The sequence below is a fragment of the Hemicordylus capensis genome, chromosome 6, assembly GCF_027244095.1.
Source record: "Hemicordylus capensis ecotype Gifberg chromosome 6, rHemCap1.1.pri, whole genome shotgun sequence".
NCBI classification, from domain to species: Eukaryota; Metazoa; Chordata; class Lepidosauria; order Squamata; family Cordylidae; genus Hemicordylus; species Hemicordylus capensis.
The window spans coordinates 46,224,459-46,246,387 of record NC_069662.1 but is presented as its reverse complement, the minus strand read 5'-3'; the positions used below and the strand labels follow the sequence as shown (position 1 = coordinate 46,246,387).

The following is a 21,929-nucleotide window of genomic DNA, read 5'->3' as shown; positions in this document are numbered from 1 at the left end:
TGTTGTGCAAGAAGGCAGTTGTGTAACTACTTAAAGCAACATGCCCACAGTTGCACAACACTACTTACCCAGTTTACAATATAAGTAATGATGTGCAATTGTGGGTGCACTCTTTGAAGTAGTTGCACAACTGCCCTCTTGCGCAGCAGCACTAGGGCGGCCTGCAATGTGCACAGCAGCTGATTGGGTTACCTGTGGGCCACTGATTACAGTTTGCAATTCTTTTGCCATTCAGACAGCCACTACAACATTGTGCCTCTAACTTCAATTTTATTCCCAGTGGATTATTCTGCTGACTGCTTTCCATTTTTTTCTCTGTGGTGACGAAGGATGACTCTGCGAATTTGATTGCAAGTCTCCATGGGGTAACGTTTTAAAGCCAAATTCACAGAGTATAGTTCTATCGATAGTCTTTAGTCACAACAGCAAAATGAGGCAGTACACTTCTAGACATTGAATGAAGACATATGTGAAGACCATGTCCTTCATGCCCTGAAGAGGCATTTGGCTGGCTGTGGTTGGAAACAGAATGTTAGATGGACCTTGATGTGAGTCAGAAGAGTCAGACCAAGTATATGCAGATGTCCTCTATTTGTATATAAACATTGGCCATTTCAAGGAAACAAAAAAGAGGCTAACAAGAGTACGCAGAGGGACATGCTGCACCTAAAAGGCTCACGGTCACTATATTATTTTGGATCCATCAGTTTCTTTGCTGAAGCCAAATTCTTCACATTGGTACGGCACCAGCAAAGTCAGCCGTGCCCATATTTAAAAGGAGAGCAGAACATGGAGCAATTTGTTTTGAAAGGTCAGCCACCAGAGGCTCTCCCATGTTGGTAGTAGTTACCTTGTTCAGCTGAGTCTGTAAATCAATTTCCAGGGTTTGTAGTGTGCGGTTAAGTTCACTGGTTTCTTTCTGACTGCTTTGCAGTTCTTCATGGCTGGGGCTTGCTTTCAGAGTTTTGCTTGCAACCTGCAGAGAAGAAAACAGTTTATACTTGTTTTCATGAACATACTGAGAAAGCACCTCTTTAAAAACCACCACTAGCACCACCACCTGACTTCTTCCTCTGAGCATATTCCTCTAAGCTGCTATTTCTTTTCCAAAGAACGGGTTTGCCAGGAGGGATCATTAAGAAGGGTGTACACAGGGGCGTAACTATAATAGGGCAAGGGGAGACAGTTGTCTGGGGGCCCACTGCCTGGGGGAGGCCCCAGAGGCAAATCACATGACTAACTCCCTCAGCTGCACAATCGCCCGGGCTTCCTTCAGTTGTATTCATCCTCCGAAATTGATGTGGGTGTTAAGACCTGGAGCTACCAGATTCTTTTTGTTACCACTATTCAGCCTCATTTAAGATTTCTTTACTTCATGAGCTGAGCTTCAGTGAGGGGTGGGAGGCATTTTAAAATCTTGTCTCTGGGCCCACTCCAACCTTGCTACACCCCTGGGTGTACAACAGATTTGTCTTATGGAGGTGGTGTAGACGTTGCAAGTGTATTTGGTAGGCCTGTGCATGGCCAGAAATGTCAGATTCTGACCTGACCCCACATGATTGATAGCAGCAACGTTCATGTCTTGTTGGGTCAGGAATCTAACATTTCCGTCAGATCTGTGGGCCCTCCCTCTGCTCTCTCCTCCTTCTCCCCTTCCTGCACACAGGAAGCTGCATTCTGTGACTTCCACTGAAGGAAACTCACTTTTTAAAAAGGTCCTTGTGGGTGCCTGAATGGTGCAGAGCAGAGTTGGGGAGGATATCCATCAGACATGTCAGATCTCAGTAGAGTTCCATAATGGCAACAGGGATCTCAGTTGAAGTGCTGACTCTCAGAGGCTCCTGTTGTCATTGCAAAACTCCCTCTGACAGAAGACATGTAGGTCCATGATGTCTTTCAGACTGACATGATTGCACAGCCCTAGTATTTGGTGCAAGGTCTGTTGTCACCACTATCTACATGCATGGTCTTTTCAACCTCACCCCCAGTACCCATTCTTCTTCAGGCTCTGCAGATTACTTGAGCACCTAGGCACATGGGATTATATTTAAATTAGCAGGATTATATCAGTCCAGAACCAAAAAATGGCATTTTGATTGGTAAAAGAGAAAGAGAAACAAAACAAAACAAGTGATTTAGCAAAGAAAGTAAATTGTATCAGTATTTTTGACTTCTCTTCCCTGGCTTGGCGTTGGTGTAGTTTGTTGCACCAGCCCTAAAGACTTTAGAAAGTGATTAGGTGAGGAATCAGCATCAATGGACTCGCATGTCAATATCAAAATGATGGATAGCTTTATCCCTATGATTGATGCCTGACCATCTCCTGCTGGGGAGAAAGCTTTTGAAGGGTAATGTTCCTTTGGACCACTTGGGCAGTCAGGCATGGAAGGTTGAAGCTTGACATTACTTGCTAATGTGGACTAGCCCATGGGGAAATTAGCCTTGAAGCTGGCCCTGCAAGGTTGGTGTGTCACTAAAGGTAGAAGATTCAGGAAAGAATGTTACCTCTGTTCAAGACACTTAACTGAGTACTTTATATTTCTGGAAATAAGTGTGTTATGATGGCAAGGATAATGCACATTAAACCACTCCCTTTGGTTCTCTGGTGTCCTAGAATGTGATTAAGTTAGCTTGCTTTCATGGCACTATGGGGCCAGTTTCCAATGTATAGATAACTAATGTATAAAGATTGAAGCCAAAGGGGATCTCCATCAGACTGTCTTAAGGAAGTGGTGTAGATTTTGCAAGGGTATTTGATGCCTTGCTTTGTTACCTGTTTTTGGAACCAGGCATCAAGGTCTTGGCGGTTCTTTTCAATAATTGTTTCGTAATCCTCCCGTATCCCTGCTAGAATCTTGGGCAAATCTTCTTGTGGGGTTGTGTTCACCTTCACATTCACCTGGAAGTCCCTAGAAGGGCGATGTGCTTCCATATCCTATGCAGAATGGCATGAAGGAGCACAATTAACATATATATCACGAAGAGGTGAGACAAGTATATGGCTATTTTGAATTTAGATCTGCCAACTCTTTTCTTTCACTTTAAAGATGACCTGTTTTTCTCCTTCTGTTTTTGAATCTGATAACTTTGTCTTTGTTCTAAGCCAGGGTTTCTTAACCTTTGGCCCTCAGATGTTGTTGGATTACAACTCCCAGAATCCTCAGCTGCAATGGCTTTTGCTTGGAGATTATGGGAGTTGTAGTCCAACAACATCTGGGGACCAAAGGTTAAGAAACCCTGTTCTAAGCAGTTTCATCTTCAGTGAGATGTCCTAAACAATGTTATTAACTAATCAAGTAGGCCACACTCACCTTTAAAAGCTAAAGAAAAAAAATCATTGCTAAAATGTCTAGACTGTTCAGATGAAGTCTTGCAAACTGAACATAGCTGATTTGCCAAAAATGAACCTTGGGTCAAATTTGCCCCAACAATTCCCCCTTTAGGGAAAATAACTGCCACAATCATGACTCCAGTTCATTGAAATGAACATATGAAAGCCTTGACATGCCTCCCTAGAAAATTATACAGTAATGGCATGAGATGAGACTACTGACAGTTGCAGACCAGGTTCTTGTGTCAAAAGTATTAGAGAAGCCCATTGTATGGGGGAGGATTGTCTTAACTTACGATGTAAAAATGCTCTACATGGTGCACTGCAGCAATGTGAGTGACTGGAAAGAGTAAGAAACAGGAATGTGGTCAGAACACAAGCTCTGCAGTGAGCAAAAATGAGATCAGTCAAAGTAATCTCATTTGAGATGCAGAACTGCACTGTAAAAAGTCGCACCCATCAGTTTATCATTGCGACCTGAAGCCTGCCTGAAGCCTTCATAGACCCATAGAGGGGCTCTGGAAGAGTATGGAGGAATAATAGTTGCCAGGCACTTTACTAATCCCTCCAGGATTAGTAATCCTGGAGGGATTAGTAATCCCTCACCCAAACTAATCCCTCACCCAAACTATGAGGAGGGATGTCTAAATCAGGTGTCCCAGTGACCTATTGTTTGGACTTGCTCCTCCAGCCTGTCTTACTTTCTATGATTTTTCATGAGTTTCAAGTTGTATGAGCCTTTTTTCAGAATCCATGCAGAACACATTACGGTGCTGTGAAGGGGGAGGGGCAGTGGTTGTTGTTGTTGTTGTTGTTGTTGTTATTACATTTATATCTCGCTCTTCCTCCAAGGAGCCCAGAGCAGTGTACTACATACTTGAGTTTCTCTTTCACAACAACCCTGTGAAGTAGGTTAGGCTGAGAGAGAAGTGACTGGCCCAGAGTCACCCAACAAGTATCATGGCTGAATGGGGATTTGAACTCAGGTCTCCCTGGTCCTAGTCTAACACTCTAACCACTACACTTTAATCCTCACTGGAAAGATGCAAAACATCCTTGGTTTTGTTTTCCCCCAATTTGGACTTGGCTTGGCTTAGCTCTGAGGCAAGAAATGAATGGGACCAGTAGTTGGCCAAGGGTGAGAATACATCCTTAATTATAATTCACCCTTCGCAATTTAATTTTTTATTTTAGAGCTGGCTCTTTTCTTCACTTACACATTGCTTAAGAAATTTAAACATTTCTACTATAACTTGCTTATCCTTTATGTATATACGCATATCCTTGTCCCTGCTGATCTGTATGAATTGGTGATCTGGGGTATTGAATCTTTTGTTCTTAAAGTTAAGAGCTAGGGTGTTAGGTTGCAAGTGTATTACCTTTTCCTGGGTCTACTTCTGTGTGTGGGGAAAAAATCAAGGCTTGCCCACCAAGAAGAATACTGTGGAAAATTTGGCCCTGTGTAGCAGCTTGAAACACTGTTAAACTGGGGTTTAGGATTCCTGAATCCTTACTGAAACCTTATTGGGGGGGATACATTAATAAACTTGAGACATTTCCTTTCATCTCATGTCAGTACAAAACTGTGTGTAACCAAGTTTACAGCCATAAAGGTTCTATATAATTACTACGAGAGCAGCTGAATAATAACATAGTAAACAACCTAATTATTAGACAAGTTCAACTGGTTTGGTTAAGTTGCCTTCATTGCAGGAACCTCATCCTGTGGTTTACATACTGCAAGTGCCTTTGGGAAGCCAAGATAATGATGTTAAAAATAACCAGTATTCAGACGGTCTGAAAGCTGTGATGTACTGTGCTGGTTGCTTGATGACAGGGGACAACTAATGCATCTTTCCAAAACTATTTTCTAAGCACAAAATTACATCAGCCAATGAAGCACACTTTCATATTGATTTTATGTTCTATATTCATATGCTGGTATTCCCTTTGATGTTTAATTATGGGAATGGCCTTTAGAAGTTTTAATGCTACAGTAGCTGTGCTCAGAGCCATTACCAGGCATTGGCAATGTTGGGCATCTGTTGAGGGAGTAAGGCTCTCAGAAGGACCCCCTGCCAGTTCCCAAGTTCACCTCTGTGCCCAAAACCTTTGTGATATGGTAGCAGAGCAGCTTGACCAAGGGAGTAATTCCACTACTGTCTTCTCACTCCCATACTATCTGTCCTATGTTAAGTGTCATTACCAGCCTTTGTGGAACCCAAGGAGGGCAATTTGCCATGGGCCCACTGAAACCTACTGCCAACCCTAGTTGCTGCTCATCTGAAGTTGTTAGAGTTACTTCTAAAAAAGCCAGTAAGAGTTCCTGAGCACTCAATGTTAAAGAAACATTAAAGAAAGATCTAGAACTTGAGGCATTTAGATGTGTCCTCTCCAACATAATTGTTGGCTAGGGGATCTTTCTGACGTATACAACATCCTCTGTACTGGAGTATGAAAGGATGGGATAGCCATATCACTCTGTGTGTGAGAATGATACTGAAGTGGGTTCATGTCTTAATGTTAAGATGGAAACAATACCAGGAGTAAATATGAAACCTGGAGTTGATAATAAAATGAGGCATGTGTAAAACAAACTCCCCAACCTAGTATCATGCCAGTGAATGGGAGGATATAGGCCTGAAGAAGTATAAGGCCATGTATGCAGAGGGAGAACCAGTGTGTCCGTTTTTAATGGAAAAGGATTAAGCTCATAAAGCATTTGCCCATTCATCTGCTGTTAAAGAGCTCTACATTGTAGTGACTCTGCTTTTTAGAGATTCAGGCAAACATTTTCTTTAATTTCTGGCCTAACTGTATTGAGACTGTCTTAAGACCAATCCCCAACACCGTTGTAGTATATTTTTGGCTGTGACAAGTAAAATGCAGTCCACAGACAACTTATACTGGCACTATCTCTTTCGCTTCACTGGAAATTACTACATCATGCCTTGTGATTGTAGCCTTAGGATAAATACGGGGGTCAGTGAACCATGTATACCATCCTTTGAAGAATCCATAGGACCAGCCCTTGCAAGTAAGTTGTCCTGGAGAGAACTCAGTGTTCTGTTTTCAGGAAACTAACAAGCTGAAGAGAATTTGGAAGTTATTTAGAAAAACATACAGGTTAATTAAAATCTATGAAAGTTAACATGCAGCTCAGATTTTTTTTTTTTTTAAAGTAGCAGATCTAGATGTTTATTCTACCTCCTCATGTTCCTTTTTCTTGAGTATGTGGTTTTCTCGCAGAGCTTCAATCTCCATTTCCAGGTCTGTTATGATGATTGTCATGTTGTCAAGTTCCTTACGAATGTTCTCCACATCAGTCTGCACACTTTGCCGAAGGGCCATCTCAGCCTCGAATCTTAGCCAAGAAGAATAAAGTGCTATAGTTCAGGGGATCTGAGACAGCAGCCCGACATGGAGCTTGGACCTACAACTTCTAGGACCTTAACTACTTGGCTAATCTACCTCATTTGTTACTTTTTTCTTTTCCCACCTTCATGCCATAAACATATAGTCTGGAAAACATACAGTAGACTAGACCAGTCTTCCATCCTAGGGCATCCATAACATTCAATGAAGCTCAAGACATTCATGAAGAATCAGCCAATTCTTTAATACTCAGTTAGTATTTAGAGTACAACAAAAATTGACCCAAAGAGATGGTTCCCCAAACCAATTTGGTTACATGTAAAACTCATGGAGCAAGATGGTGATCAGAGAGACGATAACATAGTTATCGTCTATCTAACATAGGCATAACATAGTATGAAGTATAGTGGGTAATGCTAATTATGTTGTAACAAATGTCAAAGTTACATTGGTGTGGCTGCCAATGCAATGAGGTAATCATGATTCCAAAGCATTCAGTGTCCTGATATAAATTTTTCTGTGTGCACACTTGACCATGTAGTCTTCTGTATTGGTGCAAATTCACTTTGACCGAAATAAGTTATAAAAAGCTCATGGCATAAACAGTAACCTTAATCATTTCCATTTGCTGAAGTTGATTACCAGTATTGTCTTGTAAGATGAGATAGTGTAGATGCAGTGCATTATATTTACCTAGAAACTGGTAGCTCAGGTTAAACTGTTTATACATTTGTGAGATTGTTCTAAAGAGAATCTAGTAAGGCAACCTTTGGCAAGCTCCATTCAACCTCTGACTCAGAAGGAAGCAGCTTGAGCTGTTTTAGCCTACAGAGCTATCTGCATGCTTTCCAGAATACGTGCTGCAACAGCGGTAAAATGCTTCAGCTTGGCAGGATTGTACTGAAAATGATCCCCAGAATCTCAAATTCCTACAATGGGAAAATGCAGCTACTTTTTTGCAACACACATGCAATGTTGTAGCAATATAACGCAAACATAAAATCCGAAATAAGGGATCAGAAATGTGAACGGCACCTTGCTGTCAGTGCAGGGACAGCAGTGTCACAACACAGGAAGTACGGAAGCACACTTAGCAGATCCTCAGTGACACTGTTGTAGGGTTTAATCTGGAAAGTGCCCAGGTGAACAGAAACAAAAGAGGTTTGGTCCAGTTGTGGACTTATGGAGCAGAGATAAAGAGTGAGATAGAGCTCAAGAGTCTCTTGATTGTTGGGTATATTTTTGGATGGAGTCTGTTGTTTTAAAGCTGCCCTTCTGTTCCTCATCCTTGCAATTTTATTATCCCCGCCCCCCATAGTTTTGAATAATGACTGCTTCTAAACTAAGGGGGGGGGGACTCAAGGCCATATTCAAGTAGCCTTGGGGTATTCTTGAATTCATTGCTGTGCTTGAAGTCTGAAGTTGTGGGAGTGGGTAGGAGTACTTTTCACTAGTTCCTCCTAAGAAGAAAGCTGTGACCATGATTGTCAGATTCAGACTGAAGTGGCAGCTTTTGTAACCTTGAGCCTATACTACTGTTAAGATGTACTTTGTTAGGTTCCCTTGATGGAAGCTTCAGCTGGTACTAAGTGTGACAAATTGCCTCATGGCAGGGTGGAAGAATGGGTATTACACCTGTGCCTGAACATCTGCATTGACTTCTTGTGGTCTTCTGAAAGCCATGAACTTCTTGACTCCTACATCCATAAGAGACCATTGCCTTTCCTCTGTCCCACTACATTCTACAAGGTAAACTGAATGCACCCTCTTAATGCTACCAGTCTCTGACCCAGAGATCAGATGGGTTTCAAAATGGTGTGAGGCAGCGCTGGGCCACCAGGACTGGGCTCGATCCTGGCGGTTCTCACTACAGCCTAACCCGGGCTGGCCATCCCTAGCCCAGATTAGGTTGCACGTGAGAACAGCCTCATAATTTGGTTAACTGGTTGATTTTATTGTTCAAATGTTGGGTTGTTAAGTTCCAGTTCTATGGCTTTGCCCATTTTTGATTTCATGAATGGGTGAGGAATTCAAGGAAGAACTTACTTGAGCCTGAAGTCTTCAGTTGCCATTTTAGCATTATCAATTTGTAGAACGATGCCAGCATTGGTAACCCGTCCAGTCTCAATCTATAAATAATGAATATCAAATTAGTCTTACTGTGGATGTAGAATGAACATTTCATGGTATTCTTTCATGTTTTGACAGTATTGTATTTGGGAGTGAGGAGCCTTTAATTCTTAGCATGTTTGGGCACATCTCAGGTTATTCTTTTGAGTTATTTCTAGCCTAGGCTTCCTGATTGCCTGAAACATCTGTATAAACTTCCTGGATTTGTTAACAGGATCTGTTAACAGGATCTACCCCTGTTAACTTGGCAAAGAGGCACCTTTTAACATGGTGATTCTCTTTATTTAGCAGGGGGAGAGTAACTGGCCCTATCCACCCCCCCAGCACAGTACCTCCAGTGACTGTTGCTGGTGTCTATCTGATGTTGCTTTTTAGATTATAAGCCCTTTGGGGACAGGGATTCATCTTATTTATTTATTATTTCTCTGTGTAAACTGCCCTGAGCCATTTTTGGAAGGGTGTTATAGAAATCAAATAAATAAATCTGGAAAATATACTAGAGCTGAAACTAATATTTGCAAATCTCTGAACTGGTTTTCATTCTGGCATTCAAATTTCTGAGAAATTTTAAAGCAAAATTAAAATTCACATTTTAAATGCCAAACGTTTTAATTGAAAATATGAATGCTTTAGGCTTGCTAGCATCTCTTGAGAGTTTTGGTGTTGGTAGGATTCAAATATGAGATCTCAGCTCCCAATTGACACATTACCATTGCATATTATCTACCAAACGGTGCCAAACCAAAAACCATTTCATTCCAACCATCAAATTATGACAACTATGATGCACCAGTGGTTTTCTAACAATTTCCTGGGGATCCCCAAGCTCTTTAGAAGCTTACCAGGGGTTCTGGAATGAGAAAGATAGCTGAAAGCGAATTTGTGTACACCACGGCAGGTCTTCCCCTGCTGTGCACAGCTGCAGAGAAAAGTTTTGGGTTTGTTACAGAACACACTCTTGGTTCACAAGAGGTGGTGGTGAGGGCCAACAGTACTGAACTGAATGTGCAGAGAGGCATGTGCTCAGAACATGCTTCAGAAACCTCTGCAGTGTGCAGGGATTCTGAAGCAGACTTGCAGATGTTCCTTGATAAGTGCCAGTACTGAAAATGTTCCCTGAGGATAGAAAGTTTGAAAAGCACTGTGATATTTCACCACATATCAGCATCAATATCGCATCAATGGATAAATATTGAAATAATGTATCAAATATCAAATATTCAGATATTTGAGCATTCAAAAAAGATATCAAAATGTACAGAAGAGGAGCAAATGCATGTCTGATCTGAACATTCTGATGATGGTGTTCATCTGAATGAATGCTCCTCTGCTGCTATATATGCTTGAACGTGACACTTTGCCTTCAGCTCCCCATATTTCTTTCCGGTTTTCTCTTTTCCATACAGTAGACATGTGCTTTTGGGGTGGGGGTGGGGGGATGGGGAGGTTGAATGGAAATGGATAGGAATGTGCTTCATTCCTATCCATTTCCATTTGTTTTTTGGGGGGTGGGTGGGTGGGTGGGTGGGAAATGTCCACAGAATGAATTGAAATGAATTCAATTTTTGGAACCTCCCATTGTTTGCCATTTTGTTTTCAATTTTTGAAGTAGGAACATAGGAACATAGGAAACTGCCATATACTGAGTCAGACCATTGGTCTATCTAGCTCAGCATTGTCTTCACAGACTTGCAGTGGCTTCTCCAAGGTTGCAGGCAGGAATCTCTCTCAGCCCTATCTTGGAGAAGCCAGGGAGGGAACTTGAAACTTTCTGCTCTTCCCAGAGCGGCTTCATCCCCCGAGGGGAATATCTTGCAGTGCTCACACTTCTAGTCTCCCATTCATATGCAACCAGGGCAGACCCTGCTTAGCTATGGGGACAAGTCATGCTTGCTACCACAAGGCCAGCTCTCCTCTCCTAGTAAATGTATACAGTTGTTTCTGAATTATAACAAGGAGCTCCTGGTTGAAACTCCATTCTGTAGCCATCTCCTTCCGTCTCCCAAACGCAATGACCAGTGTTGTTGCTCTCAATCTCCCTTCACCCTACAATTCTTCCAAAGTTTCCTTCTATCTGCTCCCTTCCCACCATCAGTTCCCCCTTTCTTGATGATGGTGGTGTCGGCGGCTGCTGTTGCTGCTCCTTATCCCAGTCCCAACCTGCCTTCTCATAAGACATAGGATGGGGAAGTTGGAGTGGTAAGAATGTCAAGGAGCAGGAAGAGTAGCAACTGCTGATGACGTGTGTGCTGGGTGAGGTTGTTTAGTGAGGTGGGTGAAGCAGCCAGTCCACAACCTTCACCAGTCCAACACAGCCACTTCACCCCAGCCATGGCAGGTTGATTGTCTATGTTTATTTTGGCTGTCTTGCTACGTATCCCTGTCTCTCTACATTCCAATACAATTATCAGGGTTAAGAATTATTGTTGTTTCCCAATGGTTAACATAATATCCCAGGGCTAAGACTGCTCAAGGCTGCTTACTTAAGAGGAACAACTATCTGGTGTTAGGAATGCTAAATAGACACCTCCCCAAACCACTTACCAGGAGTAATTACATTGGTCAGTGTCTCTTCTCACCTGTCAGGCAGAGGTTAACCTAATTTGAAGGTGATAGCAAAACTTGTATTATGTGCAGGGGTTAGGGGATTGTGGGTAGCTAGAGAGTAATTGCCTTTTTGCACCTCATTCTGTTACGGGCATGTTCACTCTTTGTTCCTGGAGTTACCTTCCTTTTCCAAGAGTAGTTACATCCTTGGACAATCCCAGCAAGAATTCCTGTCCACTCTATACTGTCCTTTTCATAGATATCCTGACTTAACAACCCCAGTTTGCTCTTATATTCTCCAATGGAAAGAAAAAAGTAGTTCACTGAATGCAGCAGAAGTCATGATAGGAGTGAAAATCAGTGTGTGGAAGAGTGAACAGTCCACTTTGCACTCTGCATTAATTCATCTGGCTTAATTATAATTTACTTCTGCTATATTAATAAGCACTAGTGTAGGTTAGAAATCACTACCCAGCCCACATACCTGCAATGAAAGAGTGGGAAATCAATTGTTTGTTCTGCCACAAAACTGTGGTTAAAATGTGTTAAATGATCTGTAATGACCATCAAATTGCATCAAGACTGTGTCCTTACAGGGGAAGGAAAGAGCCTGTGTTAGGATGTTGTTGAGGAGCAGTAAGAGTTGCTGAGGAGTGGCTCTGATAAGAGGAAGCAGCAGCATTTATAGAGAGGTTATTAGGAAATGAAGGTGTGTGGGAACAGTAGTTACAATGTGGCCTTCTGCCAAATTATTATGTTTTTGCATATTGTTTTTGGATAGGGATTTGAGTTACCCCTGCACTGTACCTAAAGCATTCTCAAGAGATGTCTCTTCTGTCCTTCCTGGAAAGATCTCAGTGAATCACAGAACTGGGGATCTGTGTTGGGAATATATTCATTGAGCAATGAGGGGGAACAGATAGTGATTCCTGAGCAAGTAGAGTACACCTTAGGTGTTGCCAGAAGATACATTGCAGAAAGCCCTAAATATCTCAGGTGGATCAGAATGGTTTCAGCAACCTCTTTATTCCAAGTTCTAATGTTGTGGTGGAACTGGAAAAGGGCAGTGACTGATGTATTGGAATTGATTATTTATATGTTCACAGGTTATGGATGCCATATAATAGACTGCATTGGACAAAGCCTAAAAACTGCATACCCACATCTATTGGCACAGAATCATAGCAATGACCTATCAGTCATTATCCCATTTAAAGGGACCAAAAGGCCATCTAGTTCACCTGTCAGCTCCTTTACCTCCCTACATTACCACAGGCAACAATGTGAATAAGCAGAGTTGTCACAGCTCCAGAATGACTTGACCAAGAAAGTAATGCCACATGTTACAGGAGTAAATGAATAGATACACAGGGTCTTCAGCCAATTTGACTTGGGGAAAATTCTTGCTGGCTCCAAATTTGACAATAAGGAGAGGAGAACTGGTCTTATGGTAGCAAGCATGACTTGTCCCCCTAGCTAAGCAGGGTCCACCCTGGTTGCATTTGAATGGGAGACCACATGTGAGCACTGTGAGAGATTCAAGCTGCTTTGGGAAGAGCAGAAGGTTTCAAGTCCCCTCTTTGGCTTCTCCAAGATATGGCTGAGAAAGATTCCTGCCTGCAACCTTGGAGAAGCCGCTGCCAGTCTGTGTAGACTGAGCTAGATAGACCAATGGTCTGACTCAGTCTACAGCAGCTTCCTATGTTCCTAGACCCAAAGGGTAAACAAAACTGAGTAATGCCAAAAGACACTGAGCCTCTTCTCACGATTAGTGAGAAGGGCTCCAGAGCAGGCTGCGGGGACAGTGGGTTATACTTACCTTCCCTGCAGATGATCCCATTGGTATTGCGCACCCAGACAATTCCCCACATGCCGAGACAGGAGAGTGTCAGAGGCTGGGATGTGTTGTCCCAGCCCCTGAAAATATGATGTACCGTGCGAGTGCATGGTGCATCATGGGGATCCCCCTCAACTCCCCGGGCTCCCTGCAGTCTGGCAGCCACAGCCGCAAGCAGTCATGGCTGCCAGACAATCAGAAAGAGGAGGTTAAAGGAGCACTTGCTCCCTTAACCTCGTTTTGCAGGGTGGCTATTTAGGTGGGTTTGCTGCCATGTTGCCACCGGGATTGGCCCAATCCCGGCAGTTTGCTTTCGTGTGCAAAACCAGGCTGGGCTCCCTTAGCCCGGTTTTGCACGCGTGTGTGACTAGCCTCATTGTGTTGGTGGGGACAAGTGGGTTTAATTGTAATTTCCATGATGTCCCAGAAAATGTGGAAGAAATCCCAAGAATATATTGGTAGGTGGGGGCCATCCCACTAGACCAAAACTGAGGCACCAAAACAGAAATCATGATTCATGGAACTCTGTCTTAAATTAATGCGGTTTCTTGCCACCACAAGTACTTCCAGTCTGGACTGTTTCAAGTATATTCTGCTTGTCCTTTAATCTATAGTTCTTATTCCTCTGCTGTCTAAGCAAGTTCCATATCAAAAAGTCTCTGTTCTATCCTCATCCATCTTGACCTCTCTCCTGCTTTCAGTATAGTTGATCACTTCCCCTATGCCTCAGTTGTATGTGATTTTGTCCTCAAATGGTTATTTTCCTACCTATCTAATCATTCTTTAGGTTTACAAAATGGGAAGGTCTTCCTCTTCTTTCTGTCAAGGTTCCTCAGGGCTCTGTTCTTGGCTCCTTGCTATCCCAACCTCTCCTCATGGTCTCTCATTATCAGTTTATAGGATCACTATCCACCCTGTTGAATAGGCATGAAGCCTTGGCTTTATCTTGGACTCTTCTCTCTTACTTAAGAACAGCCCTGCTGGATCAGGCCCAAGGCCCATCTAGTCCAGCATCCTCTTTCACACAGTGGCCCACCAGACATCTTCAATGTCCCCCAAATTCAGTAGCCAAATAATGTCTTCCTTTACAATATTATGTATATGTCTTCTTCTCTGCTCCCCTTAGCAAAAACTTTAGTTCACACCTGGTCATATCTCTCCTTGACTACTGCAACCCTTCCCTCCCTGTCTTCCAGGCCCATCATCTCTAGGGGCGGAAAACCAATCTTATGGTAGCAAGCATGAATTTTCCCTGTTGTTAAGTGGGGTTTACCTTGGTTTGCATTTGGATGGGTGGCTGCATGTTAGCGCTGCCTGCTGTTAGACATTCCCCTTAGGGCCATAGCTCAATAGCAGAGCATCTGCTTTGCATGCAGAAGGTCCCAGGTTCAATTCCTGGCATCTTCAGGTAGGGCTGGGAGAGACTCCTGCCTGAGATCTTGGAAAGCTGCTGCCAATCAGTGTAGAAGACCATACTAAACTAGATGTGACTTGCTATAAGTCAGTTTCCTTCCCTCTCACCCCATCCAGCTCTGCTGCCAGAATCATTCACCTTTCTTATCACACTAACCGTGACACCCCTTAAACGCCTTCACTGGCTTCTACTCCCAGTTTCAGCACAAGCTCTTCAGAGCCCTCCACAAACACATTACTTCTCAGCTCTTTATAGACTGTTACTCTCCTGCCTGTGACCTTCACTCCTCTATCCTCAACTGTCTGTGCTACTTCCTCAGCAACTCTGGCCTTTCATTCTTGCTGCCCCCCCCCCGCCCTTATGCTTCAAACTGGCTCCCAGAATATCTGAATGATGCTTCCTTTCTTACTTCCTTCAAATCCCTTCTAAAAATCTAACTTTCCTGTTAAGCCTTTTGGCACTACCCCCTATCCCCATTCCCTATTATAAGTTGAAAATGTGTGTACCCTAAAGCAGTCACATATTTCCCCCCTGCTTATCCTGCCTCGATTCCTCCCTTTCCTCTGATGTCTCTCTGTGTTGATATCTAGATTGTAGACCCCTTGGGGCAGGCACCTGGTTCCTCATTCTTTGTAAAGAATGGATGGCACTATAATGAGGGATGGTAACATGTCAGGTTGCACAATGCAAACATGCATAGCAATGTTTGCAAAATGTCATGTAAGACTGCTTCTTCTGCCTGCCAGATCAGCAAGTGTATGTATGTCCAACTACAATCCTGAAGCCAGGGGCTAGATCAGGTCCTGGAGGTCCAAGTTGCTGCAATCAATTCTAAGAAGTGTTTGTGTTAGGAAATCCAGCAGCAGTCATGAGCTAGGAAGCACTCCATTCTGAAGAGCCTGAGTGCAGGCAAAGAGAGACAGGGATTGCAGATGGGGAGAGAAGAACTCAGTCTGTTTAGGCAGCTTGAGGCAAAGCCAAAATAAGCTTTGTGCTGAAGCAGATGTTTTGTAGCTAGGATGTACAGGGCTGTCCTTAGAGAGCTCTGGTGGAGTGCAAGGCCTGGGGCAAATCAGCCAGTGCAAGACCCCTTCCAGTTAATTTTAATGGGGGTTAGAAGAGCGGAGCCTGGGGCTGTTGCCCTGCTTACCCTGTCCTAAGGACAGCCCTGAGGGTGTCTTGACTGGTGTCTGGTGGGTGACTGATCCATGAAATAGAGACAGGGAAGTCCTGAGATAATGGTAAGTCAAAGCCTCTTTGTGATCGGCTTCTTCATGCAGTACCCATTATTTTCTTGACATACTTAGATGACTGTGAAGTGGAAGCAGACCCCAAAGCTCTAGGAATAAAAAAACCCATGGAGAACTGTGTAGGTGACAGTACTTAGATGAATCATGACAGATGAGAGCTGGAGTTGTTGAAGACAAGGAAAGAAGATTGCTGTAAGTAGGCCCTCATCCTGCCTTTGGTCTCCAATAGAGGGCCTATTTTATAATGATTGTCTAGGCCAGTGATTCTCAAACTTGGGTCCTCAGGTGTTATTGGACTTCAACTCCCATAATCCCCAACCAAAGGCCACTGAGGCTGGGGATTATGGGAGTTGAAGTCCAATAACACCTGAGGACCCAAGTTTGAGAATCCCTGGTCTAGGCTGAAAGCCCATCAGGGAAGACCTGTAACCTGAAGAGTATGCTACATAGAGATTACTGCTTATTCAACCCTTCCTGCTGGTCAAGTAGTTCAGACTTCTTTCACTGGGTCTAATCAGACAACAGCCATCCCAATAAACTGTTACCATGCAGAAAGAGTTAACTTGGGGACAGTTCCGCTGTCATCCTACAGACCATTTATGGAAAAGTTTATGGGAAGTGCAAATTATCTCTATTCAGAACCAGAAATGCCTCTCATAAATTAAACCACAAAATTGCAAAAAGCCTGGCTTCCTGCCTTATATGGCAGCATGGAGTTAAACGTAATTAACCTGATTAGTCACAGGTATTATTGCCTTAGATAGCTAGGTTTTATTATGAGTCCAAATTAACATCACACCTGTGCTGGGAGACTTGTGAGCTTGAAAGGCAGTTTTATTGAAGGTTAATGTAAAAATCTTAGTGGGAACCAGAAGTTCTGTTTAATTATATTGAAATTATAACTTTGGAGAGAGAGTGGGAGTTTATTTTAAGGAAAGTGTTTGTGGAGTGGAATGCTCTATTTTCCTGTACAGTTTTGGTTCATATATATTCAGGGACATCTACTCTAGTAGTTTCATCCTCCTGCACAAAGAAATTTGTGGCAACTGGCCCACAAAAAAAGTCTTCAAGAGTGATTTTGTGTGGATGGTTCTGCCCGTTTTTGTTGTTGTTGTTGTTTACATTTTATATCCCACTCTTCCTCCAAGGAGCCCAGAGCGGTGTACTACATACTTAAGTTTCTCCTCACAACAACCCTGTGAAGTAGCTTAGGCTGAGAAAGAAGGGACTGGCCCAGAGTCACCCAGCACATATCATGGCTAAATGGGGATTTGAACTCAGGTCTCCTTGGTCCTAGTCCAGCACTCTAACCACTACACCGTGCTGGCTCTTGCTGTTATTTCCATTACTGCAGTGAAATAGAAATTTAGTTCAAATGGTGTGATGGGTACTATACAATATACAGCATCCCAGCCCGTAAGGTTTACAGTCTACACAGGCTAGTCCAAAATGAGGAAAAATGATGGAATGTTTCCTCCTCATGCTTTGGATGTGGTCCCAACCTTTAATGCTGGATGTATCAGGCACAGGTGTGGGACATGCATCTTGCTTCCGAGCCCTTCACAGCAGTACACCTGTCTCATGCCCCCTGCTATTTCCACATTACAAAGATGCAGGTATTTATTGATCCCCTCTCTATACATATTTGCATAGACAAATGCTTAATTGGAAATAGCCCTAAATCTAAAGATAAAGAGCAATCAACTTATTGATAGCAATCAATCAGAGTACTGAGGAGCGACTATAGCCAAGCTTTAGCTCCCGCTGTGTAAAAGGGGGCTCTAAGCTCTGCTCTCAGGGGCTTGGTTCTTGCAAAGAGTAACTGAGGTAGTAGAGCTGTGTCTGCACTGTACCAGTCCATGCTACATGTAAGGGTTCACAAACTGGAAAGCTCCCCCACCCTGGCAAAGGAGAAGGCTAGGCTGCAGCCCTTCATTCAGATGCCTAGTATTCTATGTTGAAAGATGATTAAAAAGAATAGAGGGATATTCAGTTATGTGAGTTTCCACCTGCAGTCTGCAGTGTTACAGTCCAGACAAAGATATACCTCCATCTGCTGTTTTTAAAAACTAGGCTAGGTGACAAAATGAGCTAAGGGCTGCCAAAAGCAAAGCAAAGCAAAACAAAACCCTTCATTAAAAATTTATTTTCTGATGATATTTATTTAATGAATTGATTTTGCACAGCAGTGCTTGCTATCACAGCTTGCCAGCACTAACAAACTAGAATGGGTTCTCCACTTCAGCTGCTTGCTATTCAAGGCCACTTTAACTGTAACGTTTTGCATTTATTTTGGTGGGCAACATCCAGACGAACTAGTCCTGATTAAGCATCACTGAAATCATTAAAATAAGTTAGTCATGACTCCCCTTAATTTCAGTGGGACTTAGTCATTACTAACTTAGTCTGGATGTTGCCTAGCCTTTAAAGTTCCCTGAATGTGTGCACATGGAAATATTTTATCAGAATACTCACACGACTAATTTATAGATATATTCTGAGTGAGGCGCTTTGCTGGAGACAAGATATCCAATAATTATGTATGCAAGAAGCAAGAGCAACCTACAATATTCTTCTCCCTGTTTAGCTCTCAAATGATGTTTAATGCAGATTTGAAATGTGGCAAGTAATTCGAACTTCAATTTTAGAAATATATGTACAAAACTAAATCTTACATCTTACTAATAAAATTGCCAAGGAATAATGTTAATCATTAACTTGCCAAATCCAGTATTTTGTGGCTCCAAATCCCTAAATCCTGCATCATCTGTAACTGAAATGTTGCAACAACTTTGAATTAGGAAAATATTAATGTCCAGAATTGTAGTTAAAAGTCTTAGCTTGAAGAATTAGTATTCAGAGCATTCAGGTCTTTCCCACTCTTCATCCTTTCCTACCCTCTGAATCCACACCCCACACACCCCTTTTCAGGACAGTTCTTATGCATGCCTACAGCAACAGTAACAGTAACCAAGGGGTTACTTGGAGTAGTATTTCAGATACTTACACTGCAGCCAGCTAGGCTGAATGAGCACCTGAATTTCCCCTCAAAAAGGAATGTAAAATAGTACGCATCTCTCACTTACCCGCTCATGCATGTCTAAAATGTTTTGCTCATATTCCTTGAAGTCATGCTGGTTGCCACGAGACCTCTTCTTGTGCCACTCTCGGATACAGCCCTCCAGCTGAGTGTTGGCCTCCTCCAGAGAACGCACCTTGTCCAGATAGACGGCCAGGCGGTCGTTCAGTTCCTGCATGGTCTGCTTCTCATTCCTTCCCATGAAGAGGTTCCCCTGGCTCCCGCTAAAGCCTTCCCAACCTACCCCTGCATCAGAGGTTAGCCAGATGGGTCTTCCACAGGCCATAGGGATGTGCTGCAAGCTGGATGCTCTGTAGGATCCTCCGAGATGGGAGAAACCACATCCTGTAGCACCTCTGAGAGATCCAGAAGAAAAGTGGTAGAGGCCTTGGCTGGAGCTCATCCCGACCTCTGTTAGGAACAGAACATAAACACTGTCTCTCTCTCTCTCTCTTTTGACTTGCTGGCACCGGATCTGAAGTGTCTCAACCTTCCTTAAGCACTTTTAAGCCTTTCCCTGTGGGAGTTCCCTTATGTTAAACAACTGTGCCAACAAGATTGTGTCATCAGAAAATATGCGTTTCCTCTTGGTCTATCCTAAAAACCTCCTTAGCATGCAAATACGGTTGTCATTATATGGAAAAATAACAACATACCAAGTGCTCTCTTCTCTCTCATTTTTTTTTTCCTTTTTCTATCTTTTTTTTTTTTTTTTTTTTTGCATTATAGCCATGAGGTGTGGCCACCAAAGGGAGGGGTAGAACAGAGCTGAAGCAGCCCAGTGTCTGCTTCAGGTTTCTTTCAATCACATGGGTCCATGTGTTATGTTTTGCTGTTTGCAGTGCAAGAAAAGCTGCTTGAATTACACACAATACTGAAGGCCAGAAAATGGGTTAGGCTTCCTGCTTCTTGCTGTAATGGGCAAATCTTTTTTTTGTTTGCTTCTAAACCCCTGCATTTTTTCATGTGTTTTTTAGCATTTTAACAACTCGCTACTCCTGAAAAGCACTATGCATATTATCAAGCTATTATATAAAGTTTTTTAGAACACAAGAAAAAATGTCTTTAGATTATCTCATGAGTTCTATTTTATTTACTTTTGAAGTTTTTATACTGCCTTTCTACCAAAATGGCACTCAAGTCTCTGTAGCAACAACTTAAAATAGAAAGCAAAATAATCACAAAAATAAAACCCAGTAGCTAACAGGATAACAATAACATGGAATAAAAGTTCCATGTCAGCTGCTATTTCTCTAATTTTACTTCTGCCCATGTTATATAACATTTTTTAAACTTTGTAGACTTTAGACTATGTAGACTTTGACATAACCCCTTAGTTCCTATATTCTACAGTATTCTTAGTTCCCATATTCTAAGGACATGTAACTGAAATAACTGTATGTTCTTCCTCTATTTACCCCCATCTTCATTTCTCTCCCCTTCCTCTGTATCTTTCTGTTATATTTAGATTATGCGCCTCTCTGGGAAAAGGTCTGCCCTCTCTTCCATTGTTTTTAAAGGACCATGTACACAATGGTGCTTTGTAAAGAAATACAGAGGTCATTCTCACAACCAGCCTTTTGTGGGTAGGAGAAAGTTATACTGGGTATAGAGGCTTTTCTGGAGCCACAGGAACCAATCCTACTCAGCTGTCTGCCTAACTGGGTAGCCTAGCTGTTGTACCAAGGCTTAAACTGAGGTGGGATAGAAACTACCTCAGCTTTTGATTATGTGGTTGATCGTGCCAACCTCTGAAGCTCCTGGCAGCCGGCGGCCATATTAACAAGCAAATTCAGTGGGAAGTGGGGCCAGGGAGAGGCATGCTGCTTTGCTGCCCACATGGTGCACATTGTGGGAGACTGGAGGACTCCCAGCTCTCAAATGCAGCCCTGAGGAATGCCTTTGCAGTGTTAGTGTGGGAGTGTGAGCAGCGGAGCCCAACGGAGGTTCTGACCATGTGATAGGATGCAGGTAGGTTCCTGCCTCCCCTCCAGCCCATCCCCATTTGATCATGTGAAAGGGCTCACAATGTGCTAGATGCAGGGTCCATCATTTCAGCATTCTGAGAAACTGAGAAAAGCAAACAAGCACCAGAACTCAGGGTGGAGAGGAGACTCTGCAAACGGAAACAAGCTTGCTTTTGAATGGCTGAAGCAACCAAGGGCAAGAAGTAGTTCCAGCTCCTCCCCTGAGTTCATGAATATATATTTAATACATTTCTATCCCACCCATCAAGAGATCTGTTGGTGTCCCAGACACAACATGTTGCTCCCTCACACATTAGTGCATGGTTGTAATCCACTCCATCTTCAAGGGACAGGCTTAGTTTCAGTGCTTGATATGGTCAGACATGGATTCTGGCCTGTGTACTGGCAGGGGGGCCCTTGACAACTGGAGCCAATTGCTGATGCTAAGCCTGCCTATAGGAGGTAGTTGCTGTGCTCCAGTAAAAGAAGGCAAGCAGATGAGTGGAGTGGGGAGCAGTAGCAATGCTTTCTTTTCAGTGGGGCAACTGTTGGATGGACCTGGTGGGCCCATGACTGGCAATGGATCTCATTGGAACCAAAATGTCATAGAAGCCTGGGGTGAAAGGAAGGCCTTGATTCATGAGCAGAACCATGTCAATTACCTACAGGACCTTATGGCGCTGGATCTGACAACTTGTAGCCATGAGGCTTTGAGTGGCTGGGCTGTGGTATGGAGTAAGCCTTAGGTGCATTCTCAGTGAGAAGAAAGGAAAAAGGCGTCTCTCCCTCAGTTGCTTGCCTTCCTCTGCCCTTCTCTCTCCCTGTTCTGCCGTGCCCGAACTGCTCTCTTCCCCTCTTGCAGATGCACCCCTTCTCACACACCTCCGTTTTCTGTATATATTTATGGAGTTGGGGGTATTAATGCTATTGACATCAAAAAGATCACCAATTTTGTACTCTTATTGACTATTTTCATTGGTCCATATTTTGTTGATTCCT

General features: G+C 43.0%; 1 protein-coding gene across 1 annotated transcript in view; it reads right to left on the bottom strand.

Annotated features, from left to right (window-relative positions):
- KRT23 (keratin 23) overlaps positions 1-21,929 on the bottom strand; it is a 30,805-nt gene that overhangs the window by 4,288 nt on the left and 4,588 nt on the right. Inside the window, exons 2-6 of the mRNA XM_053259748.1 lie at positions 18,971-19,374; positions 8,753-8,835; positions 6,539-6,695; positions 2,774-2,935; positions 851-976 (exon numbers count right to left, since the gene is read on the bottom strand). Of these exons, the coding sequence (XP_053115723.1) occupies positions 851-976; positions 2,774-2,935; positions 6,539-6,695; positions 8,753-8,835; positions 18,971-19,366 (924 nt within the window). The 5' untranslated portion in view covers positions 19,367-19,374. The remainder of the gene's footprint in view (positions 1-850; positions 977-2,773; positions 2,936-6,538; positions 6,696-8,752; positions 8,836-18,970; positions 19,375-21,929) is intronic.